The sequence below is a fragment of the Paraphaeosphaeria sporulosa genome (genome assembly GCF_001642045.1).
Source record: "Paraphaeosphaeria sporulosa strain AP3s5-JAC2a unplaced genomic scaffold CC84scaffold_6, whole genome shotgun sequence".
NCBI classification, from domain to species: domain Eukaryota; kingdom Fungi; phylum Ascomycota; class Dothideomycetes; order Pleosporales; family Didymosphaeriaceae; genus Paraphaeosphaeria; species Paraphaeosphaeria sporulosa.
This window is the reverse complement of record NW_017253365.1, coordinates 1,857,011-1,881,422: the sequence shown is the minus strand read 5'-3', so window position 1 is coordinate 1,881,422 and position 24,412 is coordinate 1,857,011. Positions and strand designations below refer to the sequence as shown.

Sequence of the window (24,412 nt, the reverse complement as noted above, 5' to 3'; positions counted from 1 at the left end):
CTCCGCCTCCTTCCACCGGCCCTTCATCTTCTTCACCAACCCCACCATCGCTATGCTGTCTAATGTCTCTATATGTTCTTCGCCAAATAGCCCTTTCCTAACTTCCATTGAAAGTACACACATTATCTCTGCCTCTCCCGCACTTCCTCTCTGCCATGCAAACCACGCTGCGTTGTACAGCAGTAGCGCCCACTTCTGAAGACACTCTTTGTTTCTTGGTCTCTGCTCTACTACTGCCGTCGCGTGCGGAAACAGCGCCTGGCATGTTGCCCAGTTCTCATACCGTCCTGGCGGAAACTCCGCGCAGAGATTCGTTATGTATCGCTGCTTCCACTGCTCCAACTGACCCTGGCTCCCTAGCCATCTCCGGGTAGCCAGCTGCACTAGGCTGTGCATCTCAAAGGCGTCTGCAGTCTTTGTAAGGGAGATGAAAGAGAACTCCTGCAGCATGACGATGTCGTCTTCAAATGCACGTTTGCTGACTTCCCTCTCTCTGCTTTCTTGACTAGACTCTACGCTGCGCTGCCCTACGTGTCGCTCTTCGTAGCTGTGTAGAAGAAATTCTGGTATCCCCTGCCGGTCAAAGAAGCTCATGAGCGATAGGAGATTGGCAGCTGACTCCCTCACGTCTCGTACATGGTCGAACGAGATCTGCCACGTTATAATGATAGAGTTCTTAGCCTCCCTGTCCCGGCGCAGACTGCCTGCTTCGTAGTCTAGGAGACTGGTCTTTGTATCGTCGTTCCTGCGGAACTCGTCCAGGTACTGCCGCACCGAGCATCGCGGCGCGCGCTTCTTGATGTACGCGGCCGCCTGCACGAGAGCGAGCGGCATGTGTTCCAGCGCTGCCGCCAGCTCAGCCATGCCATCCTGCTCGATCTCGCTTCCCAGTTTTCTGGCCAGGAGAGCATGGGCATCGGCCTTCCGCATTGACTTGACAGGTATGACATCGCCAATCTCGACAAGGCACGACGTCGCCCGCTCGGTCCGGCTGGTCACGATAACAGCGCCGTGCCTGCTTGGAGGCAGGAACTGGGTTACTGGCGAGAGGACGGCCGCTTCGTCCGCGTTGTCGAGCACTAGGAGCCACTTCCCCTTCTTCTCGTCGCGCAGCCAGTCGTGCGCTAGCTTGAATACGTCCGCCTGCGGGTCCTTGCGCCCGGCGAGCTTGACTCGATTGGCGATGTCGCGGAAGCCCTGCTCGAGCCGAGCCGCATTGCTCGCATGCACCCAGAACACCCACGTCTCCGGCGACCGCTCGGCGGTGCGGTAGCAGTGCTCGATGGCGAGCTGCGACTTTCTGTGCCTGCGTCAGCCGGTGACCGTGACCTTCCCCAGAGCGTGTCCGCCTACCCCACACCGCCCAGGCCCACCAGCGCGATCCGGGATGCCGGCGCCGTCGACTTCTCGCGTATCTGGTCCAGGAGGGTGCCGCGGTTGACGAAATCGGGGTCGCGGCGGAAGGGGAGCACGCAGGACGGGCTCGGTGGGGTCTCTGGTCGTTCTGGAGGAGCACAGGGCGTGGTCAGCGAGCTTGTACAGGAGCAGTAGACGGACAAGGTCATCTACCAGCGGCGGGGTGGAAGTGGGCCTCGATGCGGCCGGAGTTGCCTCCCACCTGCAGGCCGAAGTTGGTCGACCTCTCAAAGGTGGTGGCCATGTCCACGTACTCGGATGGGTCTGCGATGGGTGCAGGCGCGGCAGAAGACCTCTAAGCGCGCCCCAGCCCAGCTGCGGGCCACTCCTCAGCCGCGTCGCTGGCGCTGCGGCTAAAGCTGATGGCAACCCTTTATTATTTACAACCCTTCCTATCTATAAGGTGTAAAGAGTACGTCGCTTTGATTAGTCTATACTTCTCTTTACTATTCCTCATCGCTTATCCTTCTGCCCGATTTTTAGCCTATGAGATGGCAGAAGTAGCTGGCTTAGCCCTTAGCGTAGTTACTCTCGTGGGACTCTTTAACAACACTGTTGACTGCTTCAAATACGTGCAGCTTGGCCGCGGCCTTGGAAAGAGCTTCCAAACAAGTCAACTTAAGCTCGACAATGCAAGGCTGCGTCTATCTTAATGGGGCCACTCCCTGGGCCTCGGCAGCAGCATGGAAGATGAACAATCGTGACGGACGTTACAGCCTGTCGCTAACTACTGGACACCGGTAACAACTACCATAGGAAGAGAGGGAAGGTAAACTTCAAGAACAAGCTTTAATCCACCGGGAATGACGCTCGAATCTATTTGCATAAACCCATGTCATCGCTTCCACTGAAAGATCACTCTTCACTCAATAGTTCCGTCTTGTCTCAGTGTATTTGTGGCGCTTATTCTCATCGTACGTGCTTGATCCCCCGGATTTTCTTTCACGCACCAGATTATGTGTATACAGTAGATCTCGCTCGAAACAATCACAAAATGGTATCGCTGCAGTTTGCAGTGCTTAAGTGAGACATACAAAAAAGATGGCGACATGCGGAATCGTTGTGTGGAAAACAGGAAAGGCAATTGAGGATCGTCTCGAACAGTATGCCCTGGCAAGACGATTGTCTCATGTCATTTGCTAAGAAACACACTCGCATGCTGTGTTGAGTCGGTGCAAATTGATTTAATGGTTCGTATCTAACTTACTGGGCTTCAGAATTTTTCCCTTCATTAAACCAACAGCAGCGGGCGCGATGCTAAACTTTGGATCATTCCTTCCTACACGTCTTCAAACTCACCAAACTTTGCTCCTCTCATCTCACACATGCTCCTCAGCTCCCTTTCACTGCCGAACATCACCGTCATAAACACCCTGTCCGTTCCCATCCTCGGCTCAGAATGCACCGGGCTATCTTCTCTCCCCCAACTAAACCTCACCACCTGCCCCTTCCCAACGACCACCGACTTTACATCCTTGAGTCTCTCAGCCAGCCATACACGCAACGCCTCATACGCTCGGTCTTGTTCCTCCTCCGTACTCTCAACCTCCTCTTTCCCCTGCCACCAAAGACACTCTTTCTCGCCTTGTGCCATTATCGCAAACACCTCATCTTCCACGGGAAGCATCAGCGTGGGCGGTCCCAGCAGCGTAAGCGCGTATTTACTCCTCGCCACTGCCTCGCGCCCCTCGTCATACGCGTACATACGGCCGTCCTGGTGCCAGCGGGGAATATCGAAGCCGCTGTGCGGTTTCGATAGTCGGATTGTGAACCAGCAGCAGGATTTTTCGTCGGCGGTGCCTGGGCAGTCGGCGTGCGAGGCGTCCAGGAAGGCCTGCAATGCAGTGGCGAGTGATGCCTCGTCGGTGGCGTCTGCTTCTACAAAGACGAAGTGTGCGGCGCGGGAGATGAGGGGGGATGAGACTAGGCCGAAGTAGTTGAAGGTCGTGTTGCGCGCTACTGAACTGAGGGATGGAATCTCTATGTTCTGAGGGAGAATGGAAAGTGGCGCGGAGCTATCTGTAGGGGAAAACATCTTGCGAATAGCCTGATGGTCGACTTCAAGTTTCAGTATTATAAGTCTTAGAGTCGCCTTGAACAGTGAGTGTGCGCTAGGCAGCAGCACCTAAGCTTTCCTTGCGACTGATCATACGGAAAACCCCGAAAAAGCATATTTCGATGTCGCTTCAAGCCATTGGCGCGGAAATAGATTGCATGTTCGAGGCACCCGCTTCCGCTATGTTGTTCTACAATAGATGTGGCGTATGCGACTCGCTGATTCAGCCTTACGTGTTGTGGTCATGGAACGTGTCGATTGTGATTTCAACGATTCTACCTAGCCTAGACTGACTCTTCTTACTGCCTTCTCCACCCACCTAGTTGTTCGCCGTCTTGTCGTTGTAGTAGTGAATCGTTTGGTCAGCGCAACCACTCGGCGTCTGGTACGCATAGTTGCCGAGATTGATGTACATCTGCTGTCCTGTGCACACATACCACGCACTTGGGTTCGGTCGTGTCACGTCGGGGCCGCTCCACTGCAAGTCATCGCCTCCAAACTTGAAAGTCCCATACGTGTTCTTCTCGGCGGTGAAACTGACAGCAAGAGACGCATTGTTGATGCTTCGTGTCTTGGAGACTTGCGCATAAAGGAGCTTCACCGCTTCGCCTGGTGCGGATACCAACTGCACGAGCTGCCCGTCTTGAACTTGGAACTGACCAGCTGTCGTGTAGTCGCCAAGAAGGGCCGAACCGGTGGCATAGAGTGGCTTGGTCTGCATGTATTTATGGTAATTGGGGGCTGCGACGGCGCGAATCCAGTAGTATCCGCTTTGAAGCGTCTTTCCTGGGCCCGCGCCAGCAGGTGTGCCTGTCGTGGCTGGAGCCTGTGATGTGGTAGGGGTTTCAGGGACTGGGTTAACGGGCACGGCGCCTGGCTGGCATTGCGAGTAATACGGACTAGGGCAAATTAGAGGATGAGCGGGCAGGAAGACGAGGAGATGTGTGCTGACTTGATGACAACGCAACCGGATCCTGTGGCGCATTGCGTGTCTCCAGCGTAGCTTGTGCCTCCGCCTTTGCCATGGTCAGCTACGATTCTGGTCTAGGCTGGACAACGTGTACATTGCTGCCAATCTCCTACAATGGCCGAGGCTGTGCCGCACAGCACCGTCAATACGGCCGCGGTGAAGTGATGCATATTGGTGCACAATGTAGCCGGGAAGTTGAACAATGTGGACGACAGTCGAGAAAGTAGTGGAGGCTACAGCAGTCCAGGGCAATTCCGGACCTCTTGTATATCGAGCACCGTGGCCAGAAGTGTGTGCATGTGACGTTACCCATCTAAAGTTCGCAATGTCGATACCGTCGGACCGTGGCAGCCGGTAGAATCCAGGTAGATTAATGACTAGGATGTGAAGCGAGCATGTGTTGTACCGGAATAGATGTCATAGGCTACGCCAGCCAGAAGCTGTCAACGCTTAATCCGAATAAGGCCTCTGGGTTGAACTGTAGTGTGGTGCTTGGATGCGCGTGGTATCGCAGATGGCACAAGCGACATGCGCGGATGAAATTATGCCGGCTGCCGTACAATTCGCGGCCGTAGGTACTGACAGACCAGCAGCTAGCATCTGAATTTGCTTCGGTTTCCGGACGACAGTATGTTTGGGGGAGCGCATGGTTGGCGCTCATACCGTCTCTTCAACTCCACCACCGACGGGCTCGGGCCGGGTTGCGAACAGAATTTTGTGCTTCACAATCTCGACAATCTCAAGCTCTTCACCCGTGCTTGCCGCCTCAGCGCCACCCATGACTGCATCTTCACTTTCTACAGCCTCCCTCTTCTTGATCACCGCAAACGGCTTGCCCAGCTTCTTCACCTCGCCGGCCATCCTCTGGTTCTTGCCCACGTACAAGTACACCCTCTTCATCCACTTCGTGTCGTCTTCGCCGTTGAGGTCGGGGTTGTGTAGTGGGAACACGAGCTTGCCGACTTGAGTGCTGGCCTGCGCGGCCGCTGGCGGGAATCGAATATCGCCTTGAAGCTCCAGGAGCGCAAGGCCCGAGGGCGTGCGGAGGAGCGGCGGAAGCGGATTGGAGGCATGGGCGGACGAGGACGGCGCAAGAGCCCGTGGGTGGAGGGGGATGGTCGGCATAGCGCCAAGCTGTCGAGACAATGGATCGAGACTGGGACAGTGACAAGGCCAGTTGCAGTCAATGGGCAGGTGCAGCTGCAGGCGACATTTTGGCGGGGCGCGAGCGCGACGCGTTCCCGGCCGTGCGCGCCCCGCGGGGGGTTCCTTCCACCCTCGTCCACAGGTCCAGAAACGTCGCATTCACACGTGACGACTGCGCCACGAACGGCTTTCTGACATACTCGGACGCTACTTGAATGATGCACGCACAGCTCACGTAAACTGGGGCAGGCTCTCCCCACTTGACATGGGGGATGTCCCAGGGGGTACATCAATACTTCGACTAACGTAGAACGCAGGCTTCAACGTCCAGCACCAAGTCCATGGTTCCTACCTGCACCTCGGCAGGTGCCTCTCTCACCTCGTTGTGAGCTCTCGTCATTGTGCTCGTCACGCTATTTCTTTGAATGTTATACTCACAGTGCAATGCAGAACAACACCCTGTCTCCCACGATCACAATGCTACCTTCACAGCACCCTCTACGATATAAAGGCGTGCCACGCGCCTCGTAGAGAAAATTGAACAGCCCAAGCCAAGCGCAGCAAGCCAGAAGAAAGCAGGACACCTGGTTGCAGTTCACCAGGGCAACCATATCTACTCAAAAAACAGGCCTCTTTGCGTCCGTACTCTTCCCATTCTCGGCTTCAAAGCGTCAAGCAAGCCATTCAACCCAATAAGTTTACCTTTTCCATGCTACGGCTATAGTCAGGATGCCTTCAGCTAAACACCGCATCGCCAAGGCCGCAAAGAAAAAGGAACAGGCTGCGCTTACCCCCGCTAAGGCCGCTCGTAAGGACCCTATGACGGCTGATACATCGCAGGGTGCTATCACGACTACTGTAGAAACCCTCCATGAGATTGTCGATCCAACCAACAACAATACGCCAGATGAATCGCGACCTGACGACATGGAACCTTGTCCATATTACATTGGCGAAATTGGAAAGAAGACCTTCAAGTCTATTGGAGCCGTATTCAAACATTGGGTCGATCAACCCATAAAAGAGAATTCACTCTACAATGCCGCACACCCTGAGAATAGATTTCATGCCGACTGGCTGATGTATCAGGAGGCTTTCCGCAAGAAGGACGAAGTTGATGCTCCCCCTAGAATGCCGTACCACCTTATAGGTGAGACTGCATGGCACCATAAGCATCCGCTTCATGTCGAGTGGCTGGAATATCAGGAGACTTTCCGCACTGGGCGCAAGAAGGACAAGGAAAATGTGCCTGCTAATGCGTCCGAACTCTCAGTTTACGTAGAGCCGTCGGCCTCGCGTGCTAAGAACTGTTCCTACTGGCCTTTGGGGAAGTGTAGGGACCGAGATGGTTGCCGGTATTACCACGACCCAGCGAAAGCGTCCGAAACTCCTAGACCTCGTGCCGCTCTGCCAATTGGACGCTGGCGTTAAGACAAAGGTATTTGCGTCATGACTGCTGATGCTTGACTACATGATCATTTCGCTAAGGTCACCACTCATTGCTTCAGAGATTCTCTCTTCTGTCTAAATTGCAGCGCCATAGCACTTCATAGCTCGACATAGCTTTTCCCGAGTCTGCTGGCAGTCTGCGCAATTTTGCGTCCTACTGTTTTTGATATTATAGCTCAATGCATACTGTTATCCTCATTCTCACCCTACCTATGTTAAGAGAGCGTAAGTGAAGTGCAGTTCGTCCTTGTTCATCACGTTAACCATGACAGTTGCAACGTTGAGTGATTTGACTAAAGTGAACTGGGTTGCAAAAAGCTACAACAGCGCCAACAACGTGCCCAGTGCTACTCCGTACCATTTGTAGCTGGCGGAAATTCGGCTTCCCCCAGACTGTGACTTGGAGATAAGTGCTTCGGCGCTGGCCGTCCACCACATCGACCCAGTCGTCGTCGCCGTCGCTGTAGTCACATCCGTACTGATACCAGCACTACCACTTGCAGTACTCGTCTTCGTTCCCAGCGATGCCGATACCGACGAAGTGGTCCCCGAACCATCAACCTTGATACTGTCCGCATCTCCGCTCGTGTCCCCATAAGTATAGCTCGTCCCCGGATTGTCATTCACGACCTCCACCTTCTCTAGTACCATCTCAAAGGGACCCTGACTATAATCGGTCTCGCCACCCGCCCACTCAATCGTTCCCTCAGAATTCCCACTGTCGCCGCCAGCCCAGATCCCAATCCTCACATCCATCGGCGTCTGCGGATAGCTGTTGCCGCCTGCGGTCGCCTCGTCCGCCGTCAGCGTCCGCAACACGACGCCATCGACAAGCCATTGCGTCTGATCTTTCTTCCACACGACAGTGTAGTTGTGTGAAGTAGTCTGGCTACCGGCCGCCGCGACATCGACCTCGCGGTTTGTCGTGGTGGACTCCCCTTTCCCGAAGTAATTCGTCTGCGCGACGTCCGGCTCGCCGCCGAGGAACTCCCAGTCGATCTCGTCGAGGTCGTCGGAGAGGAGGATCGCGGAGCTGACAATGCCTGTGCCGGGCGAGGCGCGCAGGATGAACGACACGCGTCCGAAGAAGATGTACCACTTGCTGCGGATGGTGGGGGCGTCGCCGGATTTGGTGATAGTGAAGAGCGCGCCCGAGGAGGTGGCGGTTACGTTGCCGGCAGTGATGTTGAAGTTGGTGGAGTCGAGGCCTGTGGTGAAGTCGTGGGTGTAGGTGCTGGATGAGAGAGCGGTGTTTGCTGAGCAGGCTGGGAGGTGTTAGCTTTGAACGAGAGCGGATGTTGTGCATTCTAGAGGTCGCACTTTTCTCTGTTGGATTACATGATGTTGTGGTTTGTGCAGTTACGACGGTCGTCAAGAGCAGCGGGAGTAGACTTGATGGTAGGAATTGCATCGTAGTGACAGTGTGGAACCAAAATCAAAACACCCCCCGAAGGACTGCTTGAGAGGCAAAAGGCGAGATCACACTCCTGAGAGCTGGTACCTTTGTACATTCATAACTTCGCTGTGGACTATCGAAAGCAACGTCACCCAGGATACGCAATCCTAGCCTCCTTTCGGTGGGCTATTTGTGGAGAAGTTCTGGTACCGAGTTTGTTCTAAGGCATTCTCAAAGTATCCAACTATCGGACCGTCGGGACCGCGTGCGGAACCTAGGATCAGACGCGTTGGTGCATTACGAAGCTAGTGGGGCGTGCGTCGTAGTTCAGGGGAGGCCGTTCGGTTGCTGCGTGGCTAGTACGTCAACAACCAATCAAAGTCGTACACACACAATAAGTCAGCTCTAATGCCGCTATTTCAGGCCAGTGAACGGCTGCACAGCCACCGAGTGATGTTTCATCGCGAACATGTTGTGAACCATGGGTGCACATTTGGTCTGCGGAACCATGTAGGTCAAGGGTGTAGTTGAGAGGATGGCTCCGGGACTGCACACTTTGGTTCTAAGACAATTGACGTATTATGAGTAAACATCATGATTAAAGTTCGAAATGAAGGTTTCTTCGGCTTTGAGTTGTACTGTACGGAGGCTGCGAGCACTTGGTTCTTCTTATCCGATCATCGCCGGGGAACTGTCCACCACATTGAGGTAGAACGCATTAGACCAACCCTGCCCCGAAGCAGTCGCCTTGTACTGATCACAACCAGGATAATGCGGGGCAGAGAACTCGATCATGCCATTTGCATCGGATTGTGCACCACTACCTGAGAGCATAGCACCAGTGTAGGGCAACGAGCTGCCACCGTCAGGGCTCCTGGAGGTGACGGCGATCTGAAAGCTTGAGCCGGTCTCAGTGACCGCATATGCAGGCGTGATGGTGAGCAGCACCTTGTTACTGTTAAACGTATACCACTGACAAAGCGAGCTGTCTCCTGGCTAGGCCTGCGCGCCACATCCACCCAACGTTGTGAACACACTATTATTCAACACGCCCCAGGATTGAATGTCAGTCTGCGCCGTAGATGCGATGCGCGTGATGAAGTAGTCCTGGAATAAGGGGGAATACGTTCCGGCGTACGTGAATCCGATGAGTCGTGCGGCTGCATCCTTTCGCGATGATAGGGAAACACCGGTGCTGGTTCCGCATTGGTGGGTACCGCGACTTAGGGTTGTGCTATCACTAGGTCCCGCAAAGATGCATCCTTCGAATGCTGTGCCTTGCGTGTCGTCGGCCTCAATATGGTGGAAAGCGTTGACGGACTCAGAAGGCGCATCGGCAGGTTGTGTGCAGGTAATTTGTCCGGTTGTAGGACTGGGGTACGTAGCCGCGGGTGCTCCGCATAATGAAATAGACCCGTACACAGTACTTGTAGTAGGGGATACACACGTTGGAATGGTGGCAATGATTGTGTTCGTAGTTACTATTGTAGCCGTATGTGGTAGCAGCGTCCAAAGGACTGTCATAGTATGTGTGGGGAGCGATTTCGAGACACTTCGACCAGTTTGTGTTTTAGTTGATGCCACCGGTCAGCTTTCTTTTGAGCCTCAGATTTGATGAAAATCACCTGTGACCACTGGCGGCGGTGCCTGAAGGCAACATTTGCGCTAGGCTCAACCCAGTCTGTAATTAGTCCATGAATCATTATGTATTGTGGTAGTGGAGGTGTTCTAATATCAATGTTTATGATGTACTTGAAGACTTCGATATGCAATTGAGCAAGCAGCTTATTCTGCGCCGTGGAGCCTTCGTGCGCGGAGTGCGAGATCATTCCAGTTATTCTTTGCTTCATCACAACATCTCAAGTCAACAAGGGCGATGCAACCTCTGCTTCATTGTTGACTTGTCACACCGTTGTCGAATGTGAGTTAATTTCGAGTGTGAAGACGCGTGCGCTGATAAATATGAACTAGATCAAGTCATCGGCCTTGCGTTCTTGCTTTCGCATACATCCTACTCCAAACTCCCTATAGCATCAATTGAAAGTCTACTAGGCTGAAAAATGCCGCTCTGCGATAGCTCACTCACTGTCTCAAAATACATCGGTTGAACATGCACCACTTGCGATCGATGACTGCTAAAGTTGTCCGGCGAGCAACGCTCGAATCGGCTCACCTTGGCAGTGAATTTCTGCAGAAAATTTTCTGCAGAAATCCTCTGCCCATCTCGGCTACGAATTTATCCCCTGCCCTCATTGTTGCCTCGGTCTTCACTTGACGACCAATCACCAGGCCTCATGGTCTCCTGGGACATCAACACCAGTTTACCGGCACTAGCGCCGATCGATCTGTCCGTCAACATTACAAGCCACGGTAGAATTGGGATACGATAGGTATGCATCATGCCTCCTGATCTCTCACAATCGTTTCAGTCATGGACCATCCCAAGGTCCCACATTTAGTCGAAATGAACAGCCTACCGTAAGCCTTTGGTAGTCCCAGATCTGCTTCCTCATTGCTACGTCACTCGATGCGGCTTCTGTTTGGTACCAGGTCTGTGACTTGATCTAGTTGAGGGATGAAGTGCCGCAGTGCGAGGCGCTAAAGTTGGGGAATGGTGCACCGGCAGCTGGAAGGCTAACAGTGATCATGCCAGGCCGCGTATCTGCAGCAATTCCGCAGCAATTATTTCGCATAGGATGCGATCCGTAAACCTCTATTGCCTCGCGCGAGCAGCAAATTCGGCTTTATATTCGGCTACAGTCGACTATCTGCCGCTTGACCCTTATAGAGAATCTATTTGCAGAGGACTGAACAGGCACTCTTCCAGGGTATCGGCGCTGTTTGGCGGGCGCGTGTGTACAGGCTATCTGTCGGCATCCCTCCTCAGACTGGAACATAGCCCTCCAGTTACATTGAAATTTACTTGCGTTTTGATTGGTAAATTTGACGCGGTAGCCGCACACCGTGCAGATCCGGTGAGATTCTGCGGAGAGAGACACAGAGGCTTCCACGCTTACTACGGCAATATACAGCGCCGGGCGGCAAGCGCCTGTTCAGACTTGCTCTTTCCAATTCAACTTTCGAGTCTGTCTTAAGCTCCCCCGCGTCTATTCCCGGTTTTTGATGCAACAGCAACGATCTCAAGTAACCTGACAGGTTTCCAAGTACAGTGCCTCAAGCTTCAGCACGTCCGATCGCGAAGTTTCCTGTAAGAACTCGGCCCCATTTTGGTAACGCAGGCCAACGCTAACGGCCCTGCATGTACGCTGGTCCTGCAGACCATCGTGTCAGCTTTCGCCCCTCCGGAGACCATCCTGGTACATTTTGGATTCCTTCGAGATCGCTGCCCATTCGAGCTTAGTGGCTTTGGCCGCTACATATATCTGCGATAAGTTCAAATGTCGCTATTGACAGTAAAAGACCGAACGACGTAAGAGGGCAGCCGCAGAAGCACGAATACAAGCCGAAAATCCCGTCTCATATTGAAGATCGATTTATCTTCTTCTAACTCCTCCGTTCATTCGATACCACTCAGCACACTATTATCGCCGAAATCCAGTTTCATTCACGGCCATCGGCACAATGACCCCAGCCAACTGCTCAACGTCCAATCAAAGCCGAATAAACCTCGCAGACAAATCTCACTGGACCCGTCAGGACATCCTCTCCCTACTTCAGCTTCTCGCCATGATTGTGCTACCTCTCGTTGGTTGCGCATGGCAACTGTTCGTAGTGCGCTTTGGAATCAGTAGGTCTAAGCTTTCTCACGAGGGGGAATCTCACTATGAAATCAGAACTGACTGACTTACCGTTCGCCTGGATCGATTCATAATTCATGACGAGTACCATCAGCGTATCTGCCCACACGCTGACCAGGACCCATCCACCGCACCAGGGCAACCTGCATGGTAGTTCTTCCCTTGTGTATATTGTAAAGAGGTGCTAAGTCTGACATAGCACGTCATACACTGCGATTTCAACACCAATGTCTGTCAAACAGCCTTGAAAGCGTCTCCTCCTAATGATGTAATCGGAGCACCTATGCTGCCCGATACGGAGCCATTCAGGAAGAATACTCTCCGGTTTCCCTCTTTGTCAAGGCTGATGTATGAGAATTTTGAGTGTCGTAGCAGAGTAGTACTACATAGCGAGTCGCCTATGGAGTAGTTGGGAGCTTTCAACTCACCTCGATAGTGTATTTTCCCAGAAATTGCTAGAGAAGTCCCCCCTACATCCCAGAGTTCTCAAAACGAGGTTTGCAAGAAGATTTTGTGATAAAATCTGTATACTCTGCTGCCACAAGCCTCAGTTGGTGTCTAATGACCAAACCCTACAGCCTCAGGTTGTGCAAACACCCCTGTATCAGGGCGAAGATCAGTGTAATGGTCTGCTTACAGACCAACTGAGCCTAGCACCTTCGTGTCACTAAAATACAATAGAAAGGATCGATATCTTGAATCGTTGTTATAGGGTTATTGACTTATATATTCGCGAGCAGTCCGCTCGAAAACTCACAAAGGCAGACGTCTTCTTGCGCCGTTCTTCTGACCTTTCTGTCCCCCTGATCTCACGTACCAAGCTCTTGCGTGAACGTGCAGGGATACCAAGCGTCAAGCCCTCTTGCGTTCCTGCACACGAAATTCTTTCGATCTTAAAACCGTGTCTTCACCGACAACGTCAGAATAGAAGGTCTCCACAGGGTTGCCTCCACTTCTGTTTCCAAATCAAATTATGGTAGTAATGGCCGCTCGCAGCCAGGTCGAATGTATTCTGACATGCGACATATACCGAGCAAGGTTTTGCTGGTTGCTGAATTTGACCGCCATAATAGCTACCATCATCGTCCATCTCTCGTTCGTATCACCCGTCTGTTTGCCTGCCTTTCAAGTTTAGATGTCCGAAGCTGAATCAATCCACTGGTGCTTAATTGCTTCTTCCTGAAATTTGGAAATGAGTTCATGGTCATGTCAAAATCTAACGGTTCAGCCTAGGTTTGATTCGGTAGACATAACTTGATTGGTCCAGACAAGGACGACTGGAATATTGTAATTGGTCAACCTTGAGCCTCACAGCCACCTGACAGGCATTCATGCCCTTGTTGCGGGCATACCGGGCATACAAGGCCCAATAAGCATGTCGGCCCCAACGCACCCACGTACTCGAAGACATCGTCTCACCTCAATTCACTCCAGACTAACTCACTCCTTCCTTCTACCCACATACCCACACCGATCTTTGCAAGAAATTCTCCATCGATACTATGGGCGCACTTCAAGCAACTCCTTCCAGCTGGTCTCGCCAGGACGTTCTCGCGCTCCTCCAGTTGCTCACCATGATTCTGATATCCACGATAGGCGCCTTCTGGCACTTGATCGTTTTACGGCCCCACCGCGGTGAGTGAGTGATCGTGAGATCAAGCCGGAAGTAACATCATCACAGCATGCGCCTAATCGTACTACAGGTGTGCGCTATCGACGTCCCACTCCCACCGCACCTGCCCCAGACCCATCATGGCGCCAGACGAATTGACCAAGGTCAGACGACAAGTACAAGAAGAAGTATGGTCGGAGAGGGGGACCTTGGGCAAGGGACCCTGTATCGTAACGCTTCTCTCGTTCCGTTGAAATCAGGAATAGCTTCTCGAGCGAGTCGCCAGGTATGATACCACCAGAGCAGGCATAGTAGAGATAGATGGGCGAGATTGTCGCTAGACGTAGGAGATATCTTACACTGGCCACGTTATCAAGTGCGACGCCTCCAGAGCTTTAACAATGCTCTTGTTGATAGCAAATACATCCATATATCTCGTTCGCTGCTCGCCGGTTCCCAGTTCTTGAACGAGTATCCCGCGGGTATTCCAGTACGCCAAGAAATCTCATCCCTGAACATCCAAAATCGTACGCAACGTTGCCATTCGTCCCATCTTCAGTGTCCTTCTCTTGTACGTCAAGCTCCCACCCCAGGTATGCTCACCCCGCCGGCCGCGAGATTCAGTCCCGCCCCACCTCTTCGCGCGCCCACAAACCCATGCCTCTGCCGTCCCGTTCTTCCTCTGCCTAGCCAGTTGTACTTCAGCTCCCTAGTCAACTTGCTCATTTTCTCCTGCGCGTCGTCGCCAGACTGCAGACTGACCAGCACACTGACGCACTGCAACATCCTGCCCACCGTCTCCGTGACCTTTGCCGAGTCCATGGGCTGCGCGCGTAGTGAGGCTGGAATGTGTTGGCCGGGCTGGAGGAATGTCGAGGGATTGGAGTGGATCGAGTGTGCGGAGAAGGAGCCGGCGGAGGTGTTGGAGGTAGCGCGGGAGCGGGTGGAGGCGAAGGTGGAAGAAGTCATGCTGTTTGTGGATTCGAGATAGCCGCCTGAGCTGTGTGACGCAGACTGTAGACTCCCTAGTGGCGCTCCTTCTGAGCCTGCAGTCCCAGGGCGGGCATCTGGGATCGGAGAAGGCGATTCGAGGCCTGCGTTAAGATTTTCCAAGGAGAGACGAGAGAAAATCGCCATGAGGGTATCAAACCGTGGTAGGATAACAATATCGCGGAACATAAGTAGAGTGATGCGACGGACATCGAGTTCGCCCAGAATAGGTATGTTCTTGTTTTCAGGGGATTTCGTGTTCATCTCATCTGGTAGTTTCACACCCCAGAATTCGGCCGCCGCTGTGGATGACATGATACCCGAGCCGCGAAACTCTAAATCCAATGGTAAGAAGACAGCTTGAATGAAAGGGAGGATGGTGGTGAAAACTACAATCCACATCTCGACCAGATGGGGAATCAGTCGGTCGTCGGGAACGTGTCTTAATGTTTGATCTAGCGAGCCAAACCCAGTCATGAGAAGTTCGTTGAGATCTTCGATGAGTATGATAGGCGAGCGTTTCTGGATACACCGTTTGATGTGGACGATAACCAGCGCGTTGAAATCCTCGACTGGGGGCCTGGGGTCCTCGCCTGCAAAGATGAGCAGAAGTGTGGCTTTCAACAACGGCCAAGCATCATCGGGAGTTATCCCAGGCAGATTGAAAGAGCTTCCGAGGGTATGCATGGCGTCGCTGGATTGTGACAGTGCAGCACTGGAAGAAGGCCCGAAGGTGCTCATTGGTGTAGTGCCGACACTGCCCGCAGACGGCCATTCCGACCTATCTGTGCTGAAGGATTGTTTGCGATCCCGGAACGCAGGTTCGAGCTGTGCATCCAAGTAGGCCTTCTCTTCCTTCTTGGCGCGCCTCAGGTGACGCCCGCCATGCCTCAAGTCCAGCCCAGTCACGGAGTTGGCAAAGCTGCTAGCATGTCCGGGCGATGCAGGCGCGGCAAACGAGTATAATGGCTGAGGGGCATTCGGGTCGACCAGTCGCGAGGTACTGCTCGCCGAAGACAAGGGCAGGATGTGGTCGTCCTTCTCCTTCTTCTTCGGCCGCGACAGGAAATGGTGCTTGTGCTTGTCCCTGTCCTTCTCGTGCACTGTCGGGAGGTAGGAGTCATTCCGCGGGACCAGCGTCGATGTCGAACCGTTCGCAGTCGAATATATTGACGCAGCACTGCTCATGCTGGGTTCCACCAGGCTGGTCTGCGAAGGGTTCATCATCATGCGGTTCAGCGCTTGCGAACTGTGGATGCCGATTCCGATTTTGCCGGGCGACGGCAGGGCTTGGTGTTTCTGCTCCAGGCCTTTGTCCGTCTTGATGTTCTTCGGCTTGGAGAAGAGCTTCATCTTGCTCTTCTCCTTGGCCTTTGGTTGCTGGGCCAGGTCGGCTGCCGCCGGCTTCGGCGAGCCGTGCTCTGGCGGCTGCTGCAGGTTGGGTGAGTGCAGAGGGCTCCGCGGGTAGGCGGCGTTGGCAGCAGACGCTGCGGCCATCCTGCCCCCACCGGCCAGCCCGTTCTGGTACGTCATGCCGTTCGTCCTGAACGTCACTGTGTGCTGGCCGGGCACGGGCGGCGGGCTCGAGGGCCCCCGTGCCGAGGGTACGGAGGCGCCGGGCTCTGGGATGGTCGTCGAGCGCTTGCGCATGTGCTGGGGTTGCATGGCTGTCTGGGCGGCGATGCGCGAGGCGTCGAGGTTGGACATGCTGGCCTGGTTCGAGGGCAGGCTGGGCTCGAAGTAGCCCTGCGAGCGCTGCCGCGGGCGGTGTCCTAGCTGGGGCCCGGGATGGGCGGGCTCATCGCGGTCGCGCGGGGGTGCAGGGCGCGAGTAGTTGGGCGTTGCGTCGCCGGGCTGCGGCTGGGGGGAGCGGACGGCGCGACGCGGCAAGGGAGAGCGGCGCTGCAGCGTGACCTGCGAGCTGTCGCTGTCGGACTCGTCGAAGGCGTCTGGCCGCTGGATCGTGGGCGTCTGCGGGGGAGGAGACGTCGACTGCATGGCGGCGCCGTGCGACGGGCTGCGCCGCGGTACAGCAAGGAGGAAGAGGCTACGGGAACAGTGTCACGGGCATATGCTACACGGCAGGTCAATCGTGGCCAGCACGACTGCGGGTATCGAGAACGGACGGCGCAAGGAGAGCAGAGGACAGACAGGCGACGTCGAAGCTGACGACGAGCCCGTTGCTGGCCTGGTTGCCGATTGATCGCCGCTAGGGCTGCCCCGAAGCCCCACGCACACTGCATGCACGACACGGTTGGCCTTTCCCTAGCCTACCCACAATTCGCTGTGCCACCAGCCGCCGGATAGACGATCGTTGCATTGCTAGCACAACTGCTGGTACAAGCGTCAAATGACTGCCTTCTACTTCCACGCCACGACCTCGTACTGTACAATGTGATGCACTCCATCCGGATCCTCCCTCCACCTCTCCAGGTCCCTCACCATCAGGTCGACATCCTCCTTACTCGCCCCAAGCGCCTCGTACTTCTGCCTGTGCCCGCCCTGCTCCATCCTCGCAATCATGTGCCCCGCATACACCTTCCTCTCCTCAGGAGTGCTGTACATCGTCACCCTCGCACTCTTCTCAATTTTCAACGGATCGAAGCCTGCTTCGCGTGCCCACACGTGTATCATCGACCCGCTGCGATGGTCCGGGCCATGTGGAGGTAGATGCGGTTGAGCGGACGACGACTTTCGCCGCGTAATAACCTACTTTCCAGTTAATCACATCCTGCCAAGCCTCCTGCTGAAGCAGAAAGTAGAAATCGAGAGAATATCTCTTACCATCTCGTATTGGTACTTGCTTTTCAACTGCAGACCAGGGAGGTACGGGTACCAGTGGAACGGGAAGTCGCCCTCGCGATCGGCGATGAAACCGCCCGTCTTCAGCACCCGCCTCAATTCTTTCAGCGCCTTAACCGGCTCTGGGATATGGAGAAGCACCTGGCTCATCCAGACGACATCGAACGTCTCGTCTGCAAAAGGCAGGCCCTCGAGCACATTGCCCGTAGAAAACTCGACGTTCTTAGGTGCACCTCCATTCTGTTGCTCTGCGAGCTGCTTTGCCTGGGCAATGATTTCAGGTGTGAGGTCGACGCCAGTGATGGAACCTTGCGGGACATGGTTTGCAAGTCCCGTGGTGATGGTGCCGGGACCGCAGCCCATGTCCAAGATGTGGAAGTTGGGTTTGAGACGCGGAAGGAGAAAGGCTGCTTCGTTTTCAGCCGTGCGAGTGGCATGATTGGCCGTGACTGAGGGATGCCAGCCTTGCTCTGCGTAAAGTCAGTGTCTAGAGTTTGTGTGTGGACGTGATTCAATTTGAAAGTAACACTTACGGTAGGGCTTCTCTTCTTGGTCTTTGGTAGACATCGTATAGAAGCTGTGCTTGTGTAGCTTGGAACTTGTGCTAGGAGTACGATATCGAAGTCCTGGTTCGATTACTCTTTCTTTGTGGCAAGACTTATCTATTAGAGAACTGAAAAGTTGATGATGGAATGGAAAGAGGCAAGTGGCCGAAGAGAGCATATATATACTTTTTCAGCCCCAAAACTTCTATCTCTGGACCCGCAGCAGTACGTATCGGTCACAAAGTCTCATTGATACCTCCAATCAGGGGAACAGACAACACATCGAGGACTGTAACTGAACTCAAGTTGCTAAGCGTTCTGTGCAAGCCCGGATTTAGTGGCGCCCTATCGCCACTAGCGTCGGTGTTCCGAAGCAGGTGTCGGTGTACCGACGGACCAATCGACCACTCATATCACTGCCTGCACGATACTATGGGTTCTGGATCTGCTCAAGTTGAGGAAGAATGGTGAATGATTTTATTCGCGTAGCAGTACAAAGTTAGGTACTCAAGGTACACCAAAAAGCCACCAAAATCAGCTATGCGTCTCAAAGCAAAGTGCTACCTTAATGGCTTCCAACCCTCAGATTGAGATGGACCCGCATCACGTTGTCTTATCAACCTCCAAGACGTATTCACAGCTCCGCGTGCGTCCTGACTCCCCACTTCTCCAGCAAATTATGCCTGTGCCAGAAGCTCCTGTACCTCTTCCCCCAGAAGAAGAAAATCGGTGCAGTGCCCACCATGGCAAAGCTCAGACCTCCAAACACATAGAACACCTTGGCTGGGCCCTCTGTCGCAGTCCAATCATTGACAAAGTAACTGAAGCCATAGAAAACGAAGTTCTTGAACACCATGCCCGCGATAAAAATCTCGGACGACATGTCGCGATATGCGTCGATGGCATATGCAGAAGTGGAGATGGCCGCACAGCATATCCCAAACAGATCCATACCGTGGAACGTCGCCGTCGCATAGTACGAGTAGTGCTTCTCGGCCATGTAGCCGAAAACCATAAGCCCGACACCTGTAAGCAACCCGGGAATCATACCGAGCAGGCGGTATTCCGGCTCGTAGATGCCGTTGTTCTTCTTTGCGCACCACTTAATCAAAGGATCAAGCGTCACGCCGAGAAAGATGGCACCGAGTAGTCCGCCGATGAAGGGACCGAGAGACAAGTAGCCGACTCCGGCTGCGGAGAGGAGGTACGGGGGAGCCATGAAGATTTGCGCCATGTCATAGGATTGCGCCACAAAGAAGGCGGTCAGACCGCCTGTAACGATGACGATCCAGAGGATGGCGAGGTTGGTGCATACAGCGAATGGAGCGATCAAGAGCTGGAAGAGGTTGTCGTCGGAGAAGGTACCATTGAACACGGACATTTCCTGGACAAACGTCTTCTTTGGTCGGAATGCAGGCGGCATGGAAGTCGTGGTCTCTACACGGACAATGTCGTTGTCAGAGCCTTTTTCTTTCTCACCTCCAGCGTGACGACGCTCGACTGCTGCGAGCTCAGAGAGATTATCGACGGCCAGCTCGTCGATTTCGTATCGACGGTCACGGATGTAGGCTGTCTCCGGGACGAAGAACACGAGCAAGACGGTCTCGAGGGCAGTGAAGGCTATGAGGATATGGAAAAGATAGCGCCACCCGAGATTCGCCGTGATAGGGCCTACAATTATAGCCGAGAAGTTGCTGGCGGCTCCTAGGATGAATTGGATAACGGTCACCCAAATACCACGCTGGTGCACGAAAAAAAGATCGCCAATGATGGATACGACAAGTGACTCGAAAGCAGAGCTATATCAAGTTAGCGCAACCTACAAATCGACTGTGAAAGCTGCGATGCTGTGGTACTGCACTCACATTGAAAAGCCCTGTACGATACGCGCCGCCAAGAGGCCGTTATAGCTGTGGGTAGCGCTCCCAATGACGGTTCCTATCAAGCCGAAAACGCTTGAGACGATAAGAATGGGTCTCTTTCCCCACTTGCGCGAGAAAGCAGACACAAAAGGCCCCGAAGCTGCCGTTACCAGAAGCATGTATCCCGAGATAACCGTGATGTCAGCTACAGCGACTTGGAAGTCTAGCGAAATCGTGACCAATGCTGGCGAGAGAAGGGGAGCGAGTACGGCGGCGTAAAGAATGGACCCATACGAAATGACTGCCATGATGACAAGTTTCTTCGCAGTTGGCCAATTCAATGGATCGTTAGGATCCTCGGAGCTAATGGAAGTCAGAATTGAAAACGGAGTGGGCGCTCTGGGGAGCATACGGCTGGGGAATCAAGACAATATCTTGATCTTTGCCCGTACCGTGCTTCAAGCCTGCGGTCGCCTCTGTTCTTTGATTCTCCTCTTCGGCTAGGACAACGGTGGCCGGGACATGCTGAAGGTGTTTATCCTCCAAGACCCCAAGAAAACCCATGATGGTGTGGGCAATCAATGAGATGACCGTGAGCGATAAGGGTAGAGATGGGTCACGATGCGGAGTATTGTTGACAGTTGGTGATGCAAGCGCAAGTTCGCGCAGGATGAAGGATCCAGATCAGCATGGGCACAGGACGCGGACCTGATACATAATGCGAAGCTAGGCCGTGCCATGGCGTCTTGGTGCGCTTCCAGTCCCTTGGGGAATTGATCAGATGTACACAGGCCATCCGCTGGCCTGCAGACCCTGTGGGGTGCAGCTACTATGCCCCACACGAGCAGGCGTTTGTTCGGATGCGGCGATTTAGCGTTGGAGAGCCCCTGTCTGCACAAGAGTGCAAGTACAGGGCATCATTCTTCCAGAGCTCAACAATCTGCAGGGTCAGCGATCGCATATAGTCGCCTGCCGCGAAAGTACAGGATCTTGTTTTCTGTTATTTGGATACATAGCCCTGCGACCGATTCCGAAAGAAGAATTTGGTGGTGAACCTTTGTTGAAGATTCCCAAGACATTCCCCAAAACCGAGCGCGGCTGTGGAGACATGGCGCTTCCCCGCAAATGTACTGCCCGCCCCACAGACCGAGTCAGCCGAAACCCAAGAACAGCGTCGCAAATGTCCACAGCAGTGCCGGGATCCAGACTCCATCTACCCCAACGCCTCGCGCCATGTTCCAGCTTTGACGACGGAGAAAGCTATGTTGACTTCCGTCTGATCCCGTGGGGCCAAAACGAGCAGATTGCCTTGCCCAGCTGGTCGTGGCAGCAATTTCGAGGGTATCCATCGATGTCCAACAGGATCTCTACGAGCGTCAGTACAGCGCGCCCTTTGGATCGAGTGCGCATAGCCGAAAAGCTGTGGAAAGCTCCCAAATCCAACGGTAGGTACACTTTCTTCACCATCGTGGTTATGTTGTCGTGGATCATGCAACTCAAGCAGTGAACATCAAGATGAGGATCGGTGGCACAATCATGAACATGAAGTCATCCTCCCCCAGCTGTTTGCCCTTTCTGCGTCTTCGACAGATCTTTTTGGGCGTCTCTTCTTTTATGAATCGCGAGATTTCGACCCATAGATGCGACTTGAAGCTTCTTTCACCCTTACAACCCAGTCTGCATCGGCTTTCTTGACGGCTTGTTCGTAGGTGTGCGCACTCCAGATCGATCCAGGCCTTAGGTAAAATGGAGAGTACGACTGATGCCTGCGTCCCGTTTGAACATCAGACGTTTGTATGTTGGAGGACGCGCAATCGCCTTCACGCGGTCAGTGCTCGACATCACCAACGCTTGATTGCCACACGATCTCCTACGTTCGTAGCAGCCGGATCACATCCTTGGGTTCTGGTAGGTGGACTGGATTCTAGATGTATTTTGGGCGCCAGTAAAAAACAGAAAGCCTTTTAATCCATACGGGTGAATTGACGCTGTGCAAGGCCGGTGAGAATCATCAGCTTCAGGGGTTGGTCTTAGTGGTCAGCGCATGCGTGATGCGTGCTTGCAGACGCTATGGAACCCCTGATAGCCTTCGTGGCTAGGAATTCTTATATGGCGACCACCTAATACTTGCAGAATATGCTGCACTTAGGCTGAAGGTTGGCACAACCGGCTTGCGGGGTTGAACCGGATTTTGTGGGAGATGGCACCTCACACTCGTCGTGGTAGACATGCGCGAGTGGTAGCCCAGGCGGCGCACCCTTCTTGAACTTCATGGCCATATCGTATTGCTTGACGCAGGCGGGTGTTGATGGCACCTCATTATAGGCATGTTAGGATGGTGGCATAACCTCGTCAAAATCGCCAGATGCTGCAAGGAAACAACTGCCAAGGTTGACCGACGGATAGACGAAATCACCTGGACGTAGCCGATGCTTGATAAAACATTGCCGCGCAACTTGTTCAGCGCAGTAGCCTCAAGTGTTACCTTTGGCTTGTCCCTGGTAATATCAGCATATCCGATGGCGTACGAGTCATGCAGTACGCGTCTCGGTGAATGAGCGCTGGTGACATTTCCCACTTCTCTTCAAGTCGCAAGTCGCTTTTATTCCGGGGCCCACTCATTGTATTGCTGCGTTGCATACTCTTTTGAATCGGATTGGGAGCAATCATCTGCCTCCTACTAATATGATGAAGACAGGCAGAGCCATGTTAGGACCGTCTTTCCAGCAGAAGAGGCATTTGGTAGTAGCGAACACTGCTTAGGCTCGGCCCGACCAAAGGTGAAATCTCGGGCTTCGTCATGTCGCGTGAATCCGGCAAACGGGACACGTAGGTATGTGGGCATCGAAGATAACCTGTCATGGTTCAACTTTACAGACGTACCATACGATGCGTTACTAGAGGATATACAGTCGTTACGAGTGGGTTGTTGACTTTGAGGGTGCACCTATAGCTTCTGTGGCCCAAGCTTCCGCGTCTTATCCGTCACGAGCCAAGCCGAACCGTGCTTTTTGCATCTGAACACGCTACGACAGCTTCGCAAACTCCGTCTCTTGTTCCATCATGATCCGCTCCTAGATCTGTTGAAGGACGTTATAAATCCCTTGCTTATCACGCAATTCGGTGTTTACATCGCAGAAACACAAAACCCAAAGCTCGCCCGACTTGTCCAATGGGAATATCGCATGACCTCATGGGTGCAAGGGTTTACAATCGTGGGTCTGCGATGGTCATACTATAAAGATCTGGAGGTGCTCCTCGGAGCAATCCTCACGCTGAGCATCTCCCTTACGAAACAACCTATACTTCCTTTCTCGTATATCCCCGACCATGTTGGCTCTCACCAGCGCAACTGGCAAGTTGGGAAAAGCCGTCATCGACGCTGTTCTCGAGAATAAGCTCGTCGATCCATCGGAACTCGTAGTATGCGTAAGTCAGCCTAATGCCCACCTGAGCGCGACGAGCCAGGCCGCAAGCTGACGCGATGGGCCAGACATCCTCCGATCCCCTTGATGCGCGATTCGATGCTCTGCGTGACCAGAGCATTACCGTCCGCTACAACAACTTCGATCAACCTGAGTCGCTCGAACGTGCCTTCGCAGGATGCTCGAAGCTGTTCCTCGTCTCCACCCCGCGAATCTCCATGGACTACAACGATGCGCCGCTGTGGCAAGGCCGCGAAGCACACCACCGTGCAGCCATCGATGCGGCGGTCAAGGCTGGCGTCAAGCACATCTACTACACGTCCTTGGCTTTCGGAAACCCTTCAAAAGCGGGTGTTATGCGAGCGCATATACGCACGGAGAAATACTTGAGCGACCTCGCAGACAAGGGTAAAGTGGACTATACCATCATCCGCGAGGGTTTATACAATGAGAGCTGGCCGCTGTACTTCGGCTACTACTTTCGGCTGCGGGACGAAAAGAGACATCAGGTCGTTGTCGCTGGTGATGGGCCCATTTCATGGACGTCTATCGCCGATATGGCATTCGGCACGGCACAAATCATCTCGGCGCCCAGCGACACCTGGAAGGGGAAGACGCTATATCTTTCACAAACCGAGACTTGCTCCCTGGAAGATATAGCGCGTAAAGTCAGCAGTGCCCAGGGCCAAGACATCCACCTCAAGGTTGTGTCAAAAAAAGAGTACGAGGACCATTACGCCGCAAGCGGTACTGAAAGGGCTTCGGTCGAGTGGTGGAGCAGTACTTATGAAGCTTTGAAGAATGGTGAATGCGACATTAAGGATGATACGCTCAAAACTATGTTGCGAGAGGCAGGAAGGGAACCCACTTCTATAGATGAGACCATTGCTAAAATGCTAGGAGGGGAAGGAGGTCAGATTGTTGGATAGGTGGATAGTGAAGGTGTGTAGAACAGATCTGAGGCTATTGTTCGACCGACTCCAAC

At 53.6% G+C, this 24,412-nt stretch overlaps 11 protein-coding genes across 11 annotated transcripts in view; 3 read left to right on the top strand and 8 right to left on the bottom strand.

Annotated features, from left to right (window-relative positions):
• The window catches only part of CC84DRAFT_1165349 (uncharacterized protein), a 3,102-nt gene extending 1,431 nt beyond the window's left edge, over positions 1–1,671 (bottom strand). Inside the window, exons 1-3 of the mRNA XM_018178698.1 lie at positions 1,570–1,671; positions 1,354–1,504; positions 1–1,300 (exon numbers count right to left, since the gene is read on the bottom strand). Of these exons, the coding sequence (XP_018035366.1) occupies positions 1–1,300; positions 1,354–1,504; positions 1,570–1,660 (1,542 nt within the window). The 5' untranslated portion in view covers positions 1,661–1,671. The remainder of the gene's footprint in view (positions 1,301–1,353; positions 1,505–1,569) is intronic.
• A 175-nt stretch (positions 1,672–1,846) lies between these two features.
• CC84DRAFT_1165348 (uncharacterized protein) lies at positions 1,847–2,461 on the top strand. Its single transcript, XM_018178697.1, has one exon. The coding sequence runs from the start codon at positions 1,908–1,910 to the stop codon at positions 2,067–2,069; it is 162 nt and encodes a 53-aa protein (XP_018035365.1). The 5' UTR covers positions 1,847–1,907; the 3' UTR covers positions 2,070–2,461.
• Positions 2,462–2,589: 128 nt separating this feature from the next.
• CC84DRAFT_1165347 (uncharacterized protein) lies at positions 2,590–3,538 on the bottom strand. Its single transcript, XM_018178696.1, has one exon. It carries the CDS (start codon positions 3,449–3,451, stop codon positions 2,696–2,698), a length of 756 nt encoding a protein of 251 aa, XP_018035364.1. The 5' UTR covers positions 3,452–3,538; the 3' UTR covers positions 2,590–2,695.
• Positions 3,539–3,717: 179 nt separating this feature from the next.
• CC84DRAFT_1165346 (uncharacterized protein) lies at positions 3,718–4,619 on the bottom strand. Its single transcript, XM_018178695.1, has 2 exons — positions 4,425–4,619; positions 3,718–4,371 (listed from the first exon to the last, which is right to left on the bottom strand). The coding sequence occupies exon 2, from the start codon at positions 4,191–4,193 to the stop codon at positions 3,792–3,794; it is 402 nt and encodes a 133-aa protein (XP_018035363.1). The 5' UTR covers positions 4,194–4,371; positions 4,425–4,619; the 3' UTR covers positions 3,718–3,791.
• A 501-nt stretch (positions 4,620–5,120) lies between these two features.
• Positions 5,121–5,567, bottom strand: CC84DRAFT_1055717 (sister chromatid cohesion protein Ctf8; the record flags this gene model as incomplete). The annotated part of the gene is made up of 1 exon (XM_018173537.1): positions 5,121–5,567. A coding segment is annotated over one exon (447 nt), but the record flags the coding sequence as incomplete, so codon positions are not given.
• A 750-nt stretch (positions 5,568–6,317) lies between these two features.
• Positions 6,318–7,019, top strand: CC84DRAFT_1218393 (uncharacterized protein; the record flags this gene model as incomplete). Its single annotated transcript, XM_018182990.1, has 1 exon — positions 6,318–7,019. One exon carries the CDS (start codon positions 6,318–6,320, stop codon positions 7,017–7,019), a length of 702 nt encoding a protein of 233 aa, XP_018035361.1.
• Positions 7,020–7,100: 81 nt separating this feature from the next.
• CC84DRAFT_1165344 (uncharacterized protein) lies at positions 7,101–8,615 on the bottom strand. Its single transcript, XM_018178694.1, has 2 exons — positions 8,358–8,615; positions 7,101–8,302 (listed from the first exon to the last, which is right to left on the bottom strand). The coding sequence occupies exons 1-2, from the start codon at positions 8,446–8,448 to the stop codon at positions 7,356–7,358; spliced, it is 1,038 nt and encodes a 345-aa protein (XP_018035360.1). The 5' UTR covers positions 8,449–8,615; the 3' UTR covers positions 7,101–7,355.
• Positions 8,616–9,313: 698 nt separating this feature from the next.
• Positions 9,314–10,127, bottom strand: CC84DRAFT_1165343 (uncharacterized protein). Its single transcript, XM_018178693.1, has one exon. It carries the CDS (start codon positions 9,955–9,957, stop codon positions 9,430–9,432), a length of 528 nt encoding a protein of 175 aa, XP_018035359.1. The 5' UTR covers positions 9,958–10,127; the 3' UTR covers positions 9,314–9,429.
• A 4,252-nt stretch (positions 10,128–14,379) lies between these two features.
• Positions 14,380–18,162, bottom strand: CC84DRAFT_1177119 (HbrB-domain-containing protein; the record flags this gene model as incomplete). Its single annotated transcript, XM_018180266.1, has 5 exons — positions 14,380–16,840; positions 17,068–17,124; positions 17,180–17,502; positions 17,578–18,065; positions 18,129–18,162. The coding sequence occupies 5 exons, from the start codon at positions 18,160–18,162 to the stop codon at positions 14,380–14,382; spliced, it is 3,363 nt and encodes a 1,120-aa protein (XP_018035358.1).
• A 612-nt stretch (positions 18,163–18,774) lies between these two features.
• Positions 18,775–20,696, bottom strand: CC84DRAFT_1148058 (MFS general substrate transporter; the record flags this gene model as incomplete). Its single annotated transcript, XM_018176617.1, has 3 exons — positions 20,415–20,696; positions 20,006–20,365; positions 18,775–19,939 (listed from the first exon to the last, which is right to left on the bottom strand). Exons 1-3 carry the CDS (start codon positions 20,564–20,566, stop codon positions 18,775–18,777), a joined length of 1,677 nt encoding a protein of 558 aa, XP_018035357.1. The 5' UTR covers positions 20,567–20,696.
• A 2,636-nt stretch (positions 20,697–23,332) lies between these two features.
• Positions 23,333–24,356, top strand: CC84DRAFT_1187878 (NAD(P)-binding protein; the record flags this gene model as incomplete). The annotated part of the gene is made up of 2 exons (XM_018180960.1): positions 23,333–23,431; positions 23,496–24,356. The coding sequence occupies 2 exons, from the start codon at positions 23,333–23,335 to the stop codon at positions 24,354–24,356; spliced, it is 960 nt and encodes a 319-aa protein (XP_018035356.1).
• Between the last annotated feature and the right edge of the window lie 56 nt (positions 24,357–24,412).

What these genes read in the sequence shown, in the direction of transcription:
- CC84DRAFT_1165346 (XM_018178695.1), bottom strand. Translation starts at nt 4,193, where the DNA reads ATGCAGACCAAGCCACTCTATGCCACCGGTTCGGCCCTTCTTGGCGAC.
- CC84DRAFT_1165348 (XM_018178697.1), top strand. Translation starts at nt 1,908, where the DNA reads ATGGCAGAAGTAGCTGGCTTAGCCCTTAGCGTAGTTACTCTCGTGGGA.
- CC84DRAFT_1165343 (XM_018178693.1), bottom strand. Translation starts at nt 9,957, where the DNA reads ATGACAGTCCTTTGGACGCTGCTACCACATACGGCTACAATAGTAACT.
- CC84DRAFT_1165347 (XM_018178696.1), bottom strand. Translation starts at nt 3,451, where the DNA reads ATGTTTTCCCCTACAGATAGCTCCGCGCCACTTTCCATTCTCCCTCAG.
- CC84DRAFT_1165344 (XM_018178694.1), bottom strand. Translation starts at nt 8,448, where the DNA reads ATGCAATTCCTACCATCAAGTCTACTCCCGCTGCTCTTGACGACCGTC. An exon ending in ATGTAATCCAACAGAGAAAA is followed by an intron (nt 8,303 to 8,357) that starts GTGCGACCTCTA and finishes AACACCTCCCAG; the next exon opens with CCTGCTCAGCAAACACCGCT.